Source organism: Chiloscyllium plagiosum, unplaced genomic scaffold (assembly GCF_037043375.1).
Source record: "Chiloscyllium plagiosum isolate Xiang-an unplaced genomic scaffold, Cpla_swu_hap1 HiC_scaffold_4, whole genome shotgun sequence".
NCBI classification, from domain to species: Eukaryota; Metazoa; Chordata; class Chondrichthyes; order Orectolobiformes; family Hemiscylliidae; genus Chiloscyllium; species Chiloscyllium plagiosum.
This window is the reverse complement of record NW_028270142.1, coordinates 73,059,892-73,073,959: the sequence shown is the minus strand read 5'-3', so window position 1 is coordinate 73,073,959 and position 14,068 is coordinate 73,059,892. Positions and strand designations below refer to the sequence as shown.

The following is a 14,068-nucleotide window of genomic DNA, read 5'->3' as shown; positions in this document are numbered from 1 at the left end:
CAACCCTGTTGTTTTAGCATCTCTCCATGATTGACCTATATATCTGTTCTTCTGTCTCTCACAGGATTGTACTCGAGGCCTTCGAACATCCAATCATCATGACCGAATCTTTGTTCTTCCTGAATTCCACCCATATTGCCTTGTTGAATGAATCATCCAATATCTCCTCTCTTCTTACAGTTGCAACAAACCTCCCCAGCATTTTTACATCCTTATCAAGCCTGAAACATTTAAACCATTAATGCTGAGCTGCCAATTTTGTCTTTTCTCAACCGAGAGTTGAATATGACTTTTCTATGTTGAAGATGTTGGTACAGAATGTATCCTGAGTGGGGGATTTCAACGTCCATCACGAAGAGTGGTTCCGCAGTAGCACTATCAATAGTGCCATTCAAGTCTAAAAAGACACTGCTGCTAGACTAGGTTGGTTGTGGGTTGAGGGTTAACCAACAAGGAAAAACATACTTGTACCCATCCTTAACAATCTTGTACCAGATGTGTCCATTGCAGTACTGCTAAGAGACACAACGGCCCAGGCCCTATTAAGACAATATCCTGCCTTCACATTGATAATACATTATATCTTATTGTGTGACAATAGCACCCTGCTCAAATAGGACAGATTCCAAACAGATCTAGCAGCTCAAGACTGGACATACACAAGTTATTGTGGGCAAACAGGAAAATCATACTCCAACACAATATGCAACCTCATGGCTCAGCACAACCCAACCCAACTTTACTATTACCACCATAACAGGGGATCAGCCCCAGTTCAATGGGGAATGTAGGAGAACATGCCAAGAACACTAGGCATACCCAAAGATGAGATGCCAACCTGTTGAAGCTTACAAATAGCACTGCTTGCATGGCAAACATCATAAACAAGTGACAGAGAGAGCTAAGTGATCTCACAACCTATGGATCAGATTTAAGCTTTTCAGTCTTGCCATATCCATTCATGTATGGAGGAGGACAATTAAACAAGTCACTGGAGAAAGCTCAACAAATATCCCCATCCTCAATAATCAGGGAAACAGCACGAGTGCCAAAGATGATGCTAAAGTGTTCATAATAATAATCAGCCGGAAGTGTCAAGTGAATAATCCATCTCATCCACCTCCAGAGGTCTCCAGAATCACAGGTGCCAGTCTTCAGCCAACTCAATTCACTCCACATGATATCAAGAAACTGTTGGAGCACTGGAGACTGCAACAGCTATGGGCCCTGACAACATTCGAAACAACTGAAGACTTGTGCTAGAGAACATTCTGCATCCCTGGCTGACCTGTTCAAGCTTAGCTACAGTAGTGGCATTTATCTGGCAATGTGAAAAATTGCTCAGGCATGTCCTTTATACAAAAAGCAGGAAAAATTCAACCAGACCAATTACCACCCTAGTTTTGATCATTACTAAAGCGATGGATCGACAATGCTAACAAATAGCACATGCTCAATGACGCCAAGTTTGGGTTCCAACAGGACCACTCAGCTCATGAACCCATTACAGCCTTAGTTCAAGCATGGACAAAAGACTTGATTCCGGCAATAAAATGAAAGTAATTGTAGTTGATAAATTGAAGTAACAAGACAAAGAATGGACAGAAGCAAACTACAAACTCAGAGGAACAAAGGAAATCTTGCTCACAGATCCTTGAAGGTGGCAGGGGATACTTACTTTTCATTTGAGGCATAGATTATAAGAGCAAGGAGGTTTTGTTGGAACTGTATCAGACATTGGTTAAGCTGCAGCGGGAGTACTGCATGCAATTCTGGTCTCCACATAATAGGAAGGATATGAATGCACTGGAGGAGATGCAAAGGATACTCACCAGGATGTTGTTTGGAATGGAGCAACATAGTTATGAAGAGATGCTGCATAAGCTCAGGTTGTTTTCCTTGGACCAAGGAAGCTAGAGTGGGAACAGATAGAAGTGCTTGAGATGATGAGGGGCATGCACAAGTGAATAGAACGCAGCCATTAATTTTCAGGTGAAAGGCAGGAGGCGGATCTGAGGAAAACATTTTACATGCAGAGAGTGGTAGCAGTCTAGAATGCACAGCCTGGGAGGGTAGTTGAGGCAGAAAACCTCACAACCTTTGAAAAGCACTTGGATGAGCACGTGAAATACCATAACATTCAAGGCTGTGGCGCCGAAACTGGAAGATGCGACTAGTATAAATATAGTCTAAATTTGGTGGTACAGATATCTGGGCCAAAAGGCCTCTATGACTCTATGATATCAAGGCTGCATTTGATGCCACTTGCATCAAGGCACCCTAAGCAAAACTAGAATCAACGAGTATCGGGAGGGAAATTCTCCACTGGTAAAAGTCATACATGATACATAGGAAGATGGTCCTTGCTGTTAGAAATCAGTCATCTCAGCTCCAGAATATCTCTGGAGGGTTTTCTCAGGACTGTGTCCCAGGCACAGGCATTTTTGAATGAATCAATGACCTATCACAAGATCAAATGAGAGGAGATGAGATTCCCTCGAGTCTGGAAACAGGGCCTTCAGCCGAACAAGTCCACAACAACCCTCAGAAGAGCAACCCCCAGCTAGACCCATTCCCCCACCCCATATTTGCCCCTGACTAATGCACTCAACACTATGGGCAATTTATCATGGCCAATTCACCTGACCAGCAGGCACGGTGGCACAGTGGTTAGCACTGCTGCCTCACAGCGCCTGAGACCCGGGTTCAATTCCCGCCTCAGGCGACTGACTGTGTGGAGTTTGCACGTTCTCCCCGTGTCTGCGTGGGTTTCCTCCGGGTGCTCCGGTTTCCTCCCACAGTCCAAAAGATGTGCAGGGTCAGGTGAATTGGCCATGCTAAATTGCCCGTAGTGTTAGGTAAGGGGTAAATGTAGGGGTATGGGTGGGTTTCGCTTCGGCGGGTCGGTGTGGACTTGTTGGGCCGAAGGGCCTGTTTCTACACTGTAATGTAATCTAATCTAACCGGAGTACCCGGGGAAACCCACGCAGACACTGGGGAGAACATGCAAACTCCACATAGACGACCGCTCAAGACGGGAACCAAACCCGGATCACTGCCGCTGTGAGGCAGCAGTGCTAATCACTGAGCCATGCTGCTCTATGCTTCGTGTTCATAGATCACTGCACCATTCGCAACTCCATATGTACTGAAGCAATCCAAGCTCAAAATGTAGCAAGGCCTGGGCAATATCTAGGCTCGGGCTGACAAGTGACAAATAACATTCATGCCACAAATTGCCAGATAATGCCACCTTCTCTGATGGGAGATAATCTAACCTCTGCCCCTTGACATTCAATGGTGTTAGCATCACTGAATACCCCACTATCAACACCCTAGGAGTTGCCATTGAACAAAAATTAAACTGGGCCAGTTATATGGATATTGTGGCAACAAATACTAAGGTCAGATACTAAGAATATTGTACCTCCTAATTCCTCAAAGACTATCCACTGAATCCCACAGCATAAGTCAAGAGTGTAGTCAAATACTAACTGCCTGGACAGCAGCTCCAATAACTCAAGAAGCTTTATACCATCCAGGATAATACAGCACCCTTGATTGATACCATACTGCAAATTTCCCCTTCTCGTGCACAGTGCTACGACTCAGCATCATACAAGGTACAATACAGATATTCACCAAAGAATCCATATTAGGTTGCACCTGTCAAACTCAAAAGAACAGCAGTAGAAACATGGAAACACCACCACCTGTAAGTTCCCCTCCAAAATACTCACCATCCAGGCTTGGATATATACTGCTATTCCTTCAGTGTCTTTGGACCAAAAATTGCACCTTTCGTAGATGGAACGCAGCGATTCGAAATGGCAGGTCACCACCGACTTCTCAACAATAACTAGACATGGGCAATAAATGGCTCAGGCCAGTGACTCCCATGTCCCAAGAATGAATTTTAAAAATTAAGGGAAGATAATAGGGAGGCATTGAGTTTTTACAGCATGAAGAGAGTCCTTCAGCTTATCATGTACACACCAGTAATCAAGTGTTTATTTATTCTAACCCCATTTTACTGGTTATAGAACTTGGCCCATAGCCTTGTATGGTATGGAATATCAACTGCTCATCTGAACATTTCTTAATATTTGGAGGGTTTCCATTGCTACTGCCCTTGAGAGCAATGAATTCCAGATATCTAAAACCTACTCATTAAAGCTGTGCCCCTGACTATTGATCCTCTCTACTAAGGGGAAAGGTTTCATCCTTGTAACTTAGTCTATCTCAATCAGGAACCCTTCAATCCTTTCTATTCTGAAGGAAAATGATCCCAGCTTTCTTCATAAAAAGAATCAGGCAAGAGTCTCAGAAATTGCGATAAACCATTTCAATTTGAGATAAAGAAATATTTCTTCACTCAAATGGTGATGAACCTGTGGAATTCTTTATCACAGATTTAGATTTTTGATATATTATTTTAAATGCATGCTGGATTTTCTGCATAAGGGGTTTGGACAGAAAACCGGTATAGAAGGTTGAGATAGAGAATCAGCATGATCATATTGAATGGTGGAGCAGGCTTGGAAGGCCAACACAGCAGCCTACCCCTGCTCCTATTTTCAATAGGTGAATTACTCCTGAACAGGATGGTAACGAGAATTGTATGCCATATTCCAAAAGTGACCTTACTAAACTGAAATACAGCTGAAAAATAACTTGCTGATTTTTATACTATGTCCTAAACAATGAAGGCAAGCACACCATATGCCTTCTTGACCATTTATTGGAAACTCTGACCTGTGTGCTCAGATCTTTCCGTAAGAGTTTTGCTAGGGGTGCCAGCTACGATGCCTGCAAAACACCACTCGTCACTGATCTCCAGTCTAGCCTTCCAACACTTACAAGGCCCCAGCAAACTTCTTCATCTGCCTCCCTCAGCATACAGGGGTAGATCCCATCAGGTTATGTGGACTCCTTTACCTTAATACTTGTCAAAATACTCACCTTGTTTATCATATTGACATGTTCTTAAATATTAACATACATTTCCCAAGACTCAGCAACCATCATGTCCTTCTTCGTGAATAACAATACAAAATTAAGAACCTCACCCATCTTCACCAGTCCCATGCATAAATTCCTTTCTTTGCCCTTGAGTGGGCCTGCCCTTTCCCAAGCTACACTCTTGCTGCATATACACGTACAAAATGCATTGGGATTTTTCTTAGTCCTGATTTCCAAAGACATTTCATGGTGTCTTTCAGCCCCCCTCATTCCTTGCTTTAGGCATTTCCTGCTATCTTTTATATTCTTCACGAGTTCTGTCTGTCTTCAATTTCCAAACTATCATACCTTGTTTTTGTTTTGACTAAACTTTCAATTTCTCTTGTCATCCAGTGGAAGGTGCCCAAATTTTGCCATCCTTATCCTTCATTTCGCAGGAATATGCTGGTCTTGAAATCTAATCAACTGGCTCTAAAGGATTCTATACGCCAGATTTTTCAAGTGAGATAGAGAAGGATGCAAATGTGGTTGGGAATTGCATTACTGCTAAGAGAGGACAGCTCGGAGGATTCATTCAGTGAGGCCATACGCAATTTACCCTCAAACAGCCACCTCAAATCTACATGCCCCAGTTCCTGCCTAATATTGTGGTAGTAAGCTTTACCCCAGTTTAGTACTTTCATCTGAGGACTACTCTTATCCTTATCCATAAGCAACTTAAATATTGACAGAATTATTGGGATGGTTACCAAAATGCTCCTCCATTGAAATTTCAATTGCCTGGTCGGGCTTATTCCACAATTCCAGCACTACTATAGCCCCTTCTCTAGTTGGATAATTTACATATTGTTTCATAGTTTCATAGCAATAGCAGCAGGTGGGCCATTTGGTCTGGCAAGCTGCTCCGCCATTCATTAAGATATATCCATCGTCGCAGCTCCTCCTACCTGCACTATCCCCATAATCCTGAATTCCACTACCATGCAAAAATGCTTCCAATGTGTCTTGAATATATTTAATGAAGCTGCTTCTACTGCTTCCTTGGGCATAGAATTCCATAGATTCACTACTCCCTCCTCATCTCTGTCCTAAATCTCCTCCCCTTGATCTTAAGGCCATATCGCCTAGTTCTAGTCTTAACCACCAGTGGAAAAAAAACTTACTGTCTCTACCTTACCTATCCTTTTCATAATTTTGTGTGTTTCAATAAGATCCCCTCTCATTCTTCTAAATTCTAGCGAGTATAGTCCCAAGTGGCTCAACTTGTCCTCATAGCCCCCTCATCTCTGGAATCAATCTGGTGAATCTCCTCTGCACTACCTCCAAAGCCAGTATGTCCTCTCTCAAGTAAGGAGATCAGAACTGTGTACAATACTCCAGGTGTAGCCTCACCAACACCTCGTACAACGACAGCAGAACTGTCCTGCTCTTTAATTTGATCCCTCGAGCAATGAAAGCCAATATTCAGTTTATCTTCCTGATTACCTGTTGCACCTGCAAGTCAACTTTCAGCGATTCAAATATGAGCACTCCCAAGTCCTTCTGCACAACAGCATGCTGCAATCTTTCACCATTTAAATAATACCATGACCTACTATTTTTACTGACAAAGTGGAGAACCTCACATTTACTGACATTATAGTCTACCTGCTAGACCCTTGCCCACTCACTTAACCTATCTAAATCTCTCTGCAGACCCTCCACAGCCTCTGCGCAGTTTGCCTTTCCACTCAACTTAGTATCATCAGAAAACGTGGATATGTTACGGTCGGTCTCCCCACACATATTTGGTGTTGCAGGCCCAACACTAACCCCAGCGGCATCCCGCTCACCACTGATCTCCAATCAGAGAAACACTCATTTATCCCAAAGCTCTGCGTTCTACTGGTTAACCAGTCCTCTATCCATGCTAGTACATTACCGCAACTCCATGCATTCTTATCTTACAGATGAGTCTTTTATTCGGCACCTTATCTAATGCCTTCTGGAAATCTATGTACATATACCTGTTCCCCTCCATCCACCACACTTGTTACATTCTCAAAGAACTTCAGTAAGTTTGTCAAACACGACCTTCCCTTCCTGAATCCGTGCTGCATCTGCCTGATGGAACCCTTTCCATCCGGATGTCTCACTATTTCTTCTTCAATGATAGCCTGCAATATTTTCCTGACTGCAGATGTTAAGCTAACTGGCCCAAAGTTACCTGCCTTTTTGCCTACATCCTCTTTCAAAAAAAAAAGTGTAACATTCGCTGTTTTCCAGTCCACTGGGATGCTCCTGGAGTCCAGTGAATTTTAGTAAATTACCACTAATGCATCAACTATAATTTCTGCCATTTCTTTCAGCACCCTGGATGCATTCCATGAGGACCAAAAGAACTTAGCTACCTTTAGTCCCTCAAATTTGCTAGACACTACCCCTTTGGTGATAACAGTTGGATTAAGTTCCTCACCTCCCATCACATCCTTAACATTATTCTTTGGCACATTAGACACATCGTCCACTGTGAAGACTGACACAAAATAGTTATTCAAGGCCTCAGCCATTTCAGTATTACCAAATATTAATTCCCCTTTCTCATCCTGAAAGGGACATATGCCCACTTTAGCCACCCTTTTCCATTTTATATATTTACAGAAACTTATCCTACCGGTTTTTATATTCTGTAATTGTTTGCATTCATAATCTATCTTTCCTTTTTTCATTGCTTGCTTTGTAGTTCTTCGTTGCTTTTTAAAGTTTTCCCAATCTTTCTGTTTCCCACTACTATTGGCTATTTTGTGAGCCTCAGCTTATAAGTGGATGCCTTCTTTTATTTCCTTGGTTATTCAAGGCTGGTTCTTCCCATCCTTGCTATCCTTGTTTTTGACCGGAATATACTTTCCTTGAGCACTGTGAAAAATCTCTTTGAAAGTCCTCCACTGTTCTTCAATTGCTCCACCATATAACTTGTGTTTGCAGTCTAGTTTAGCCAACTCCTTCCTCATCCTATTAAGGTCTCCCTTGTTTAAGTGTAATACCCTGGTTTTAGATCATACTATTTCACCCTCCATTTGTATCCAATTTTGATCATACAGTGATCACTTTTTCCGAGAGGCTCCTTAGCTACAAGATCATTAATTTTACTTGCCTCATTACACAGGACCAGATCTAACACTGCCCACTGTCATGTAGGTTTGGTAACATTCTATTCAAGAAAGCTATCACGGATGAGTTCTATGAACTCCACTTCAAGACTCCCTTTACCAACTTGATTCTACCAATATGCATGTAAAAGTTCCCCATGACTACTGACATTCCATTCTTACATGCATCAGACATTTCTTGATAATGCCTGTGCCACAGTAGCATTATTGGGTTTCAAAACATCTACCTCACCACAACTAACAAATCCCTGCCCCCTTCCAAACCCATGACTCTAAGTGAGGCCCAGTCAATAAATGAAAATCAGAGGTAAAAGAAAATCACCTACTACAACAATCCTATTGTTTTCACTTTTTCATATTCTGTCCATGTTTCCATTCCGCTATCATATGCTCACTGTTGGGGCCTGTAGCACAATCCTAAAGTGGTTGCACCATTCCTATTCTTGAGTTCTACCAACATGGCCTTACAGGATGAGTGCAACTATGATATTGCCCTTCATCAGTAACAACTCCCTCATCTATTTTACATCCCCTCCAACTTACATGAAACATCAGAATCCAAAAACATTAAGCTGCCAGTCTTATCTCTCTCTCTCTATCAAGTCTCTGTCATAGATTCATCATAATTATACATAGCAATCCAAATTCCAAGTTCATCTGCTTTTTCAGTCTACCGCTTGCAGTAAAACAGATACAGGCAAAGTGAGAACTGCAGATGCTAGAGATTAGAGTCGAAAGTCTGGTGCTGAAAAAGCATAGGTCAGGCAGCATCCGACAAGCAGGAAAATCAGCAAAAGCCTTTCATCAGGAATGAGGTTCCCAGCACAGAATTCCCTCTTTCTATTCTATGGACTCCTCTAAACGGTAATTAGTTCAGTCAAGAGACACAGTTTTGCAAGCATGCTGGCAGGCAGAGGTTTGAGTCCTCTGCATGGTACTGGAATTCAAGTCTATTGGGTGGGTTGATTTGATGTTCAAGTACCTCTGCACTGTGCAGAGGTTTGAGCTTTCTGTGTTTAACTGGGGTTTGGGTTGTGTGTGTTTGATTGGGGTCCAGGCCCCCGTGAGGAGTAAAGTGAGAAAGGGGTTAAAGTCCCCTAGTGGTGAAATTTGAGGCTCCAAGTCTTTGTTCTGGGGGAAAGAGTGTGGCATGGATTGCGGCGCCATGTGGTCCACTGCAAGGGCTTTGTCTTGTTAAGTGTAATTTCAGTGAGAGGATGCAAAATAAAAAATGCGGAAATTAAGGTTGTACTAATACTTGGGTCAGAAAAGACAGTTTCAATGTAAATTGAGCCGTGCTGTGAGTGTTTGATGTTTAAAAATTTTGGCTTGTTAAAATACTGGTTCAGAAAACTCTTAACTAACTGTTTTGCCTTGCATGAATCAGGATCTCAATTCAATGTGTTTTGTGGGCTAGGTAATGGGGCAGATTTTGTTTCTACACTGAAATTGTCCAATATTATGTCCTTTTTAAAATTATCAAACTTGTAACTTTAAAACAAATTGGTTGAGTGCCTTGAGCCCCTGATTTCTACAATGCCTGTTCCAAAAAAACTGTTGGGTCAGTGGTCAGGCCTAAACCAGATGGGAATATTGTATTACAATATCTTTGCTGCCGCTATGTTTTTAATGCAGAGTTTTCACAAAGAGAAGAGTACATTGAGTTTGATGTTTTGTTAAGATTTTAGAGAATATTAGAACTGGAGGCTGAGCTGTTTCAGTTCTGTTCATTATTGTTAAGACTTCATTGGCCCCCTTCATATTGCAAATTCAAAGAATGTTGATCTCTACCAAAGTTGCCACTGTAATTCCAACTGCTTTATTTGGGAAATTTCATTTGGAGAACATTTTTAAAATAGTCTGCATTTGTTTCCAACGAATATTTGAGATTTAAATCTGAACTGAAACTGCCTCTTCAATTGCTAAAGCACAGGAAGCATTTTGTTGTTTTCTTGCTGTTCCAGAATTTTGAAATACTTTTCCTGACAGCTTTCACATTCACCAAGTATCAATTTGTTAAAGGAAAATAATTTTTGAATAACCTGAATGGAGGCACCAGAGGATTTGATTTTAGGACTGTTGATTGTTGTTTGTAACTGATTGAATTGTTTAGGTAGTACAATTTAGAAGTTTATGGATTATATAAAACTTGATAATGTCATAAATAGTGAACAGAGTAACAGACTTCAGGAATTCAAAGAATGTTGAAATAGGCAGACAATTTAGTGTAGTTAAATGTGTGACTGTCTTCATGGTGATAACCACCTTGGCAGGGAAAATGCAAAGATACTTTCAGCAGCTAATATCGTCTCTAGAGTTTCTCCATTCACAGGTAAAGCATGCCTTCAGATCACCATCCACCCCTCCACAACCTGATCCAATCAGCTCCTCGGTCATGAGCACGAAAAGCGAAGAAGCTAACAATAGTGAAGAGGAGGTCTGTACGCTTTTTGTCAGTGGCCTTCCTACAGACATTAAACCACCACAGTAGGAGCAGAAGCAAAGAATACCGCGTTCACCTAGCCTGCAGGTACAGCTGCTGCACTGCACAGTCAGATGTGCTGGTATCCACCATCTGAAGCATCTCCAGAAGGGTGGAAGTCTTTTCAGTTCTGTGAAGTATTTAACTGTCCTTATTAAAGAATTCAGATTTCTCTGAGGAGTGATGCGGGACAGACAGACTTTTGTTTTCAGATTGGACTTTACTGAAGGAGATTTTGGAGAACTGGCTTGTTTGCACTAGACTTGGAGGGAATGGAGTGGTCACCAAGGAGCGTGGATTTACGAACTTCACGGGTGAATTTGTTTTCCACATGGGAGGATTCTTCAAACTTTAATTACTATAATGGACTAGTAACTTTTGTTGTTATAATAATTGTATGCTGTGTGTCAATAACTTGCTTAAATACTGGCCGCCAAGTCTTATGAAAGCTGGTAATGCAATTGATTATCATGAAATGATAAGGAGGAAATGAGAATGTGTATAGGGTATAAGCAGGTAGGGAAAGAGTCAAGTTCTGAGTTTTGTGAAACAAGAGTTCAGTTGAGCATGCCTCAGATCAGACAATAACTTACAGTTAACAACAGGCTGCTGGAGGAAAGGATAAAAAGGTGGAAAAACATTGTGTAGAGCCATTTAACAATATTGGAAGCATTCAGTATGTCAAGTCAGTTTAACAAGGTGAAAATTACTCATTATGTGAAGACGGTTAAGTTTAAAAACATTCATTGTTTAACAGCAGGTGGCTTAATCTTTACTATTGACACTCGTTGATTGTAATGGTCACCCATTCAATATACATGTTGCGTTATCTGGATGCTCTTCCCTGCAAAATGATTATATAATTCCTTGAGAAACTGCTGTTCAAGTGAGAAGACCGAGAACTCATGTTCCTGTGCATATGGGCAATCGTTTTCTCTCCCTCCAGGGCTTGGAATAAAGAGGTAAAACTACTGTGGCTCGGGGGGGGGGGGGGGGGGAAGGGATGACAGAGGGAAGCCTGCATCCAATGAATGAATAAACACAAAACATTTGCAGGTCCTTGGTCTTTTGTCTGCAGATGCTTCATTCCAAGTTGCTTCCTTGGCAGGTCATTTTGGTGATGGCTTTACACTCTCAAAGTAGAGATGGAATTTCTCAAACCTAATTCAACAAGAACAGGAATTGAACTTGTTCTAACTGGTGTCATTGTGATTTGCCATCTATCCAACTCACCCCCTATCCTGACAAAGAGGTCTTCAGATCATGAACTATTCTGCTTTGATTACTACCACCCCCCGCCCCCAGTCCCAGTCCCAGTATCTTGCATACATGGATGTGCTTTCCTCTGAGCTGGCCTACTTTCTGCTATTAACTCTCACTCTTCATCCATATCAATTCATTTTATTTACCTTTACCTTATGTTTGGGGCATCTTTACCATGTTCCACATTCTTCTCTTGTTTTTAACTGTATACAATCCATTTTCCACACTAGATAGCTGGTTTGCAATGCAGAATGATACCAACAGTATAGGTTCAATTCCTGCATCAGCTGAAGCATGTCTCTCCTTCTGAGGTGTGGTAACCCTTAGGTTAAACCACCTTCAGTAGTCTCTCTGTTATTGGAGAGGAGCCCTGTGATCCCCTGGGATTATGGGAACTTAATCTCTGGCTATGGTTTAGGTTTTTTTTTAAAGACAATTCACTGTGTCATATGCAGGTCAGAAGTAGAATGCTGTATTCCCCTCCTTAAAAACAAACGACCACGCTGAAATTATATTGTAAAATAGCAACCAGCGCTTCAATCAATTAAACTCAAATATCCAGTTCTTTCTTCAACGATGATACTTAATTGCAGTTTTTTGTGTATGCGAATCGTACAGAGGACCAGCACACAATGTCCAGCAATTTGTGACGATCCCCAACTCAAAATAAAACTGCAGCTTTATAAATATATCAACAATTGCAGACGCTGTGTTAATATTCACCTTTCCGGATGCAGACCGTGGCGGGGTGGAGCCAAAGGGAAAGTGTTAAAGATTTAATTTGCCAACTGTTAGCATTCATTTCCCTATCACACGCACCTCCACGAAAAAAAAGGTAAAGTAGCAAATACGCAAAAGAAAGTATTAAATCTAAATGAATTAACCTAAACTCGAAACTATCGACACAGGGGAAGCAGCGCAATTTCAAAACCGGAGCCGAGTGTTGTAAATTTCCGCAGAATGAACAGCGCTTGCTCTATTTTCCGAAAGACACCAGGCTGCTTTAAAAGGGAAAATAAATGAACAGACATCGAAGCAGCTCGGAAGAAACTGCAGAGCCCAGGGGAGGAGGAGGAGGAGTTCATCAGGACAGAGGGGTGACAATACAGCAGCCCCTAAGTCAGAGATGGGGAAACTAGGCAAAACTTTATGTAGACTTTGCCGGAGTTGGAGATAAGTTAGGGAATTACTTGCCGGCGGTAGTGGGCGGAACTGAGACTGGAGGCCCAGAGTCTGCAGCGTCCTTCAGCCAGTCCAGGAACTGTACCTCCCTGAAACCCCGAACAGATCCACTGCCCAGCCTCTCCATGATCTCAACACAGTAACCTCAGACTCACTGCCTTCCTGTCGCCATTTTTCACTTAAGCAACTAATAGTACTACGCACCAACTTCCGCTAGCCAGATCGTCGGAGAGCACGGCGGAGCGGACAGTGCATGTCGCCATCTGGAACTCCCGCTGCACTCATTCCGATGTTTTTACATGGTGCTTGGATGCCTCCAGATGACTTTTCTCAATAGTTACTCGGGAAAATATAGGGTTAAAACCTGTTCTAACTTTAAAATTGACTCCTTTACCCCAATCTTAAAATCCTCATATTTTACCCCGCCTTCTCACCTACTGCGCATTAATAGTCACAGCGCAGGAAACAGACCCTTGGATCCAACAAGTCCATGCCAAACATAATCCCAAACAAAACTGCATATTCCTGGCCCATATCCCTCCAAACTTTTCCTATTCGTGTATTTGGCCTTTAAATGTTGTAATTGTATCCACGACTTCCTCAGAAAGTTCATTCCACACTGGAAAACCCTCTGTATGTAAAAAAACTAATTTCTTTTAAAAATCTTTCTCCTCTCACCTTAAAATTGTGCCCCATAGTCATGAAATTCTTCATTTTAGAGAAAGGACTTGATATATACCACATTTATGTTATTAACATCTATCAGGTTCTATCTCAACTTAACATGCTCTAGTGAAAGAAGACCCAGCCTATCCAGCCTTTCTTTATGATTCAAACCTTTCATACCCGGCAAAATCCTGGTAAATCTCTTCTGAACCCATTCCAACTTGACAATATCCTTCCCATAACAGGGCAACCTGAACTGGTCTAAGTACAGAGGAACACAGTCGTGCAGTATTTTGTTCAGTTAATCAAATTCCGGATAATCAAATGCCAGATAGCATAGTTTAGCCGACCATTGGGATCTTGC

At 41.9% G+C, this 14,068-nt stretch overlaps 1 protein-coding gene across 8 annotated transcripts in view; it reads right to left on the bottom strand.

Moving 5' to 3' along the window:
- Positions 1-14,068, bottom strand: part of oxr1a (oxidation resistance 1a) — a 583,533-nt gene that overhangs the window by 245,907 nt on the left and 323,558 nt on the right. Inside the window, exon 1 of one of the 8 annotated variants that reach the window (XM_087986358.1) lies at positions 13,243-13,399. The exons of 5 other annotated variants lie outside the window; for them this stretch is intronic. Coding sequence is in view for 2 of the 3 variants with exons in the window: in XM_087986355.1 (XP_087842481.1) it covers positions 13,051-13,165 (115 nt within the window). In the remaining variant the exon portion in view is untranslated. Of the gene's footprint in view, positions 1-12,579; positions 12,834-13,050; positions 13,208-13,242; positions 13,400-14,068 lie in introns of those variants that run through there. 2 more of the 8 variants (XM_087986355.1, XM_087986356.1) reach the window with 2 other exon arrangements.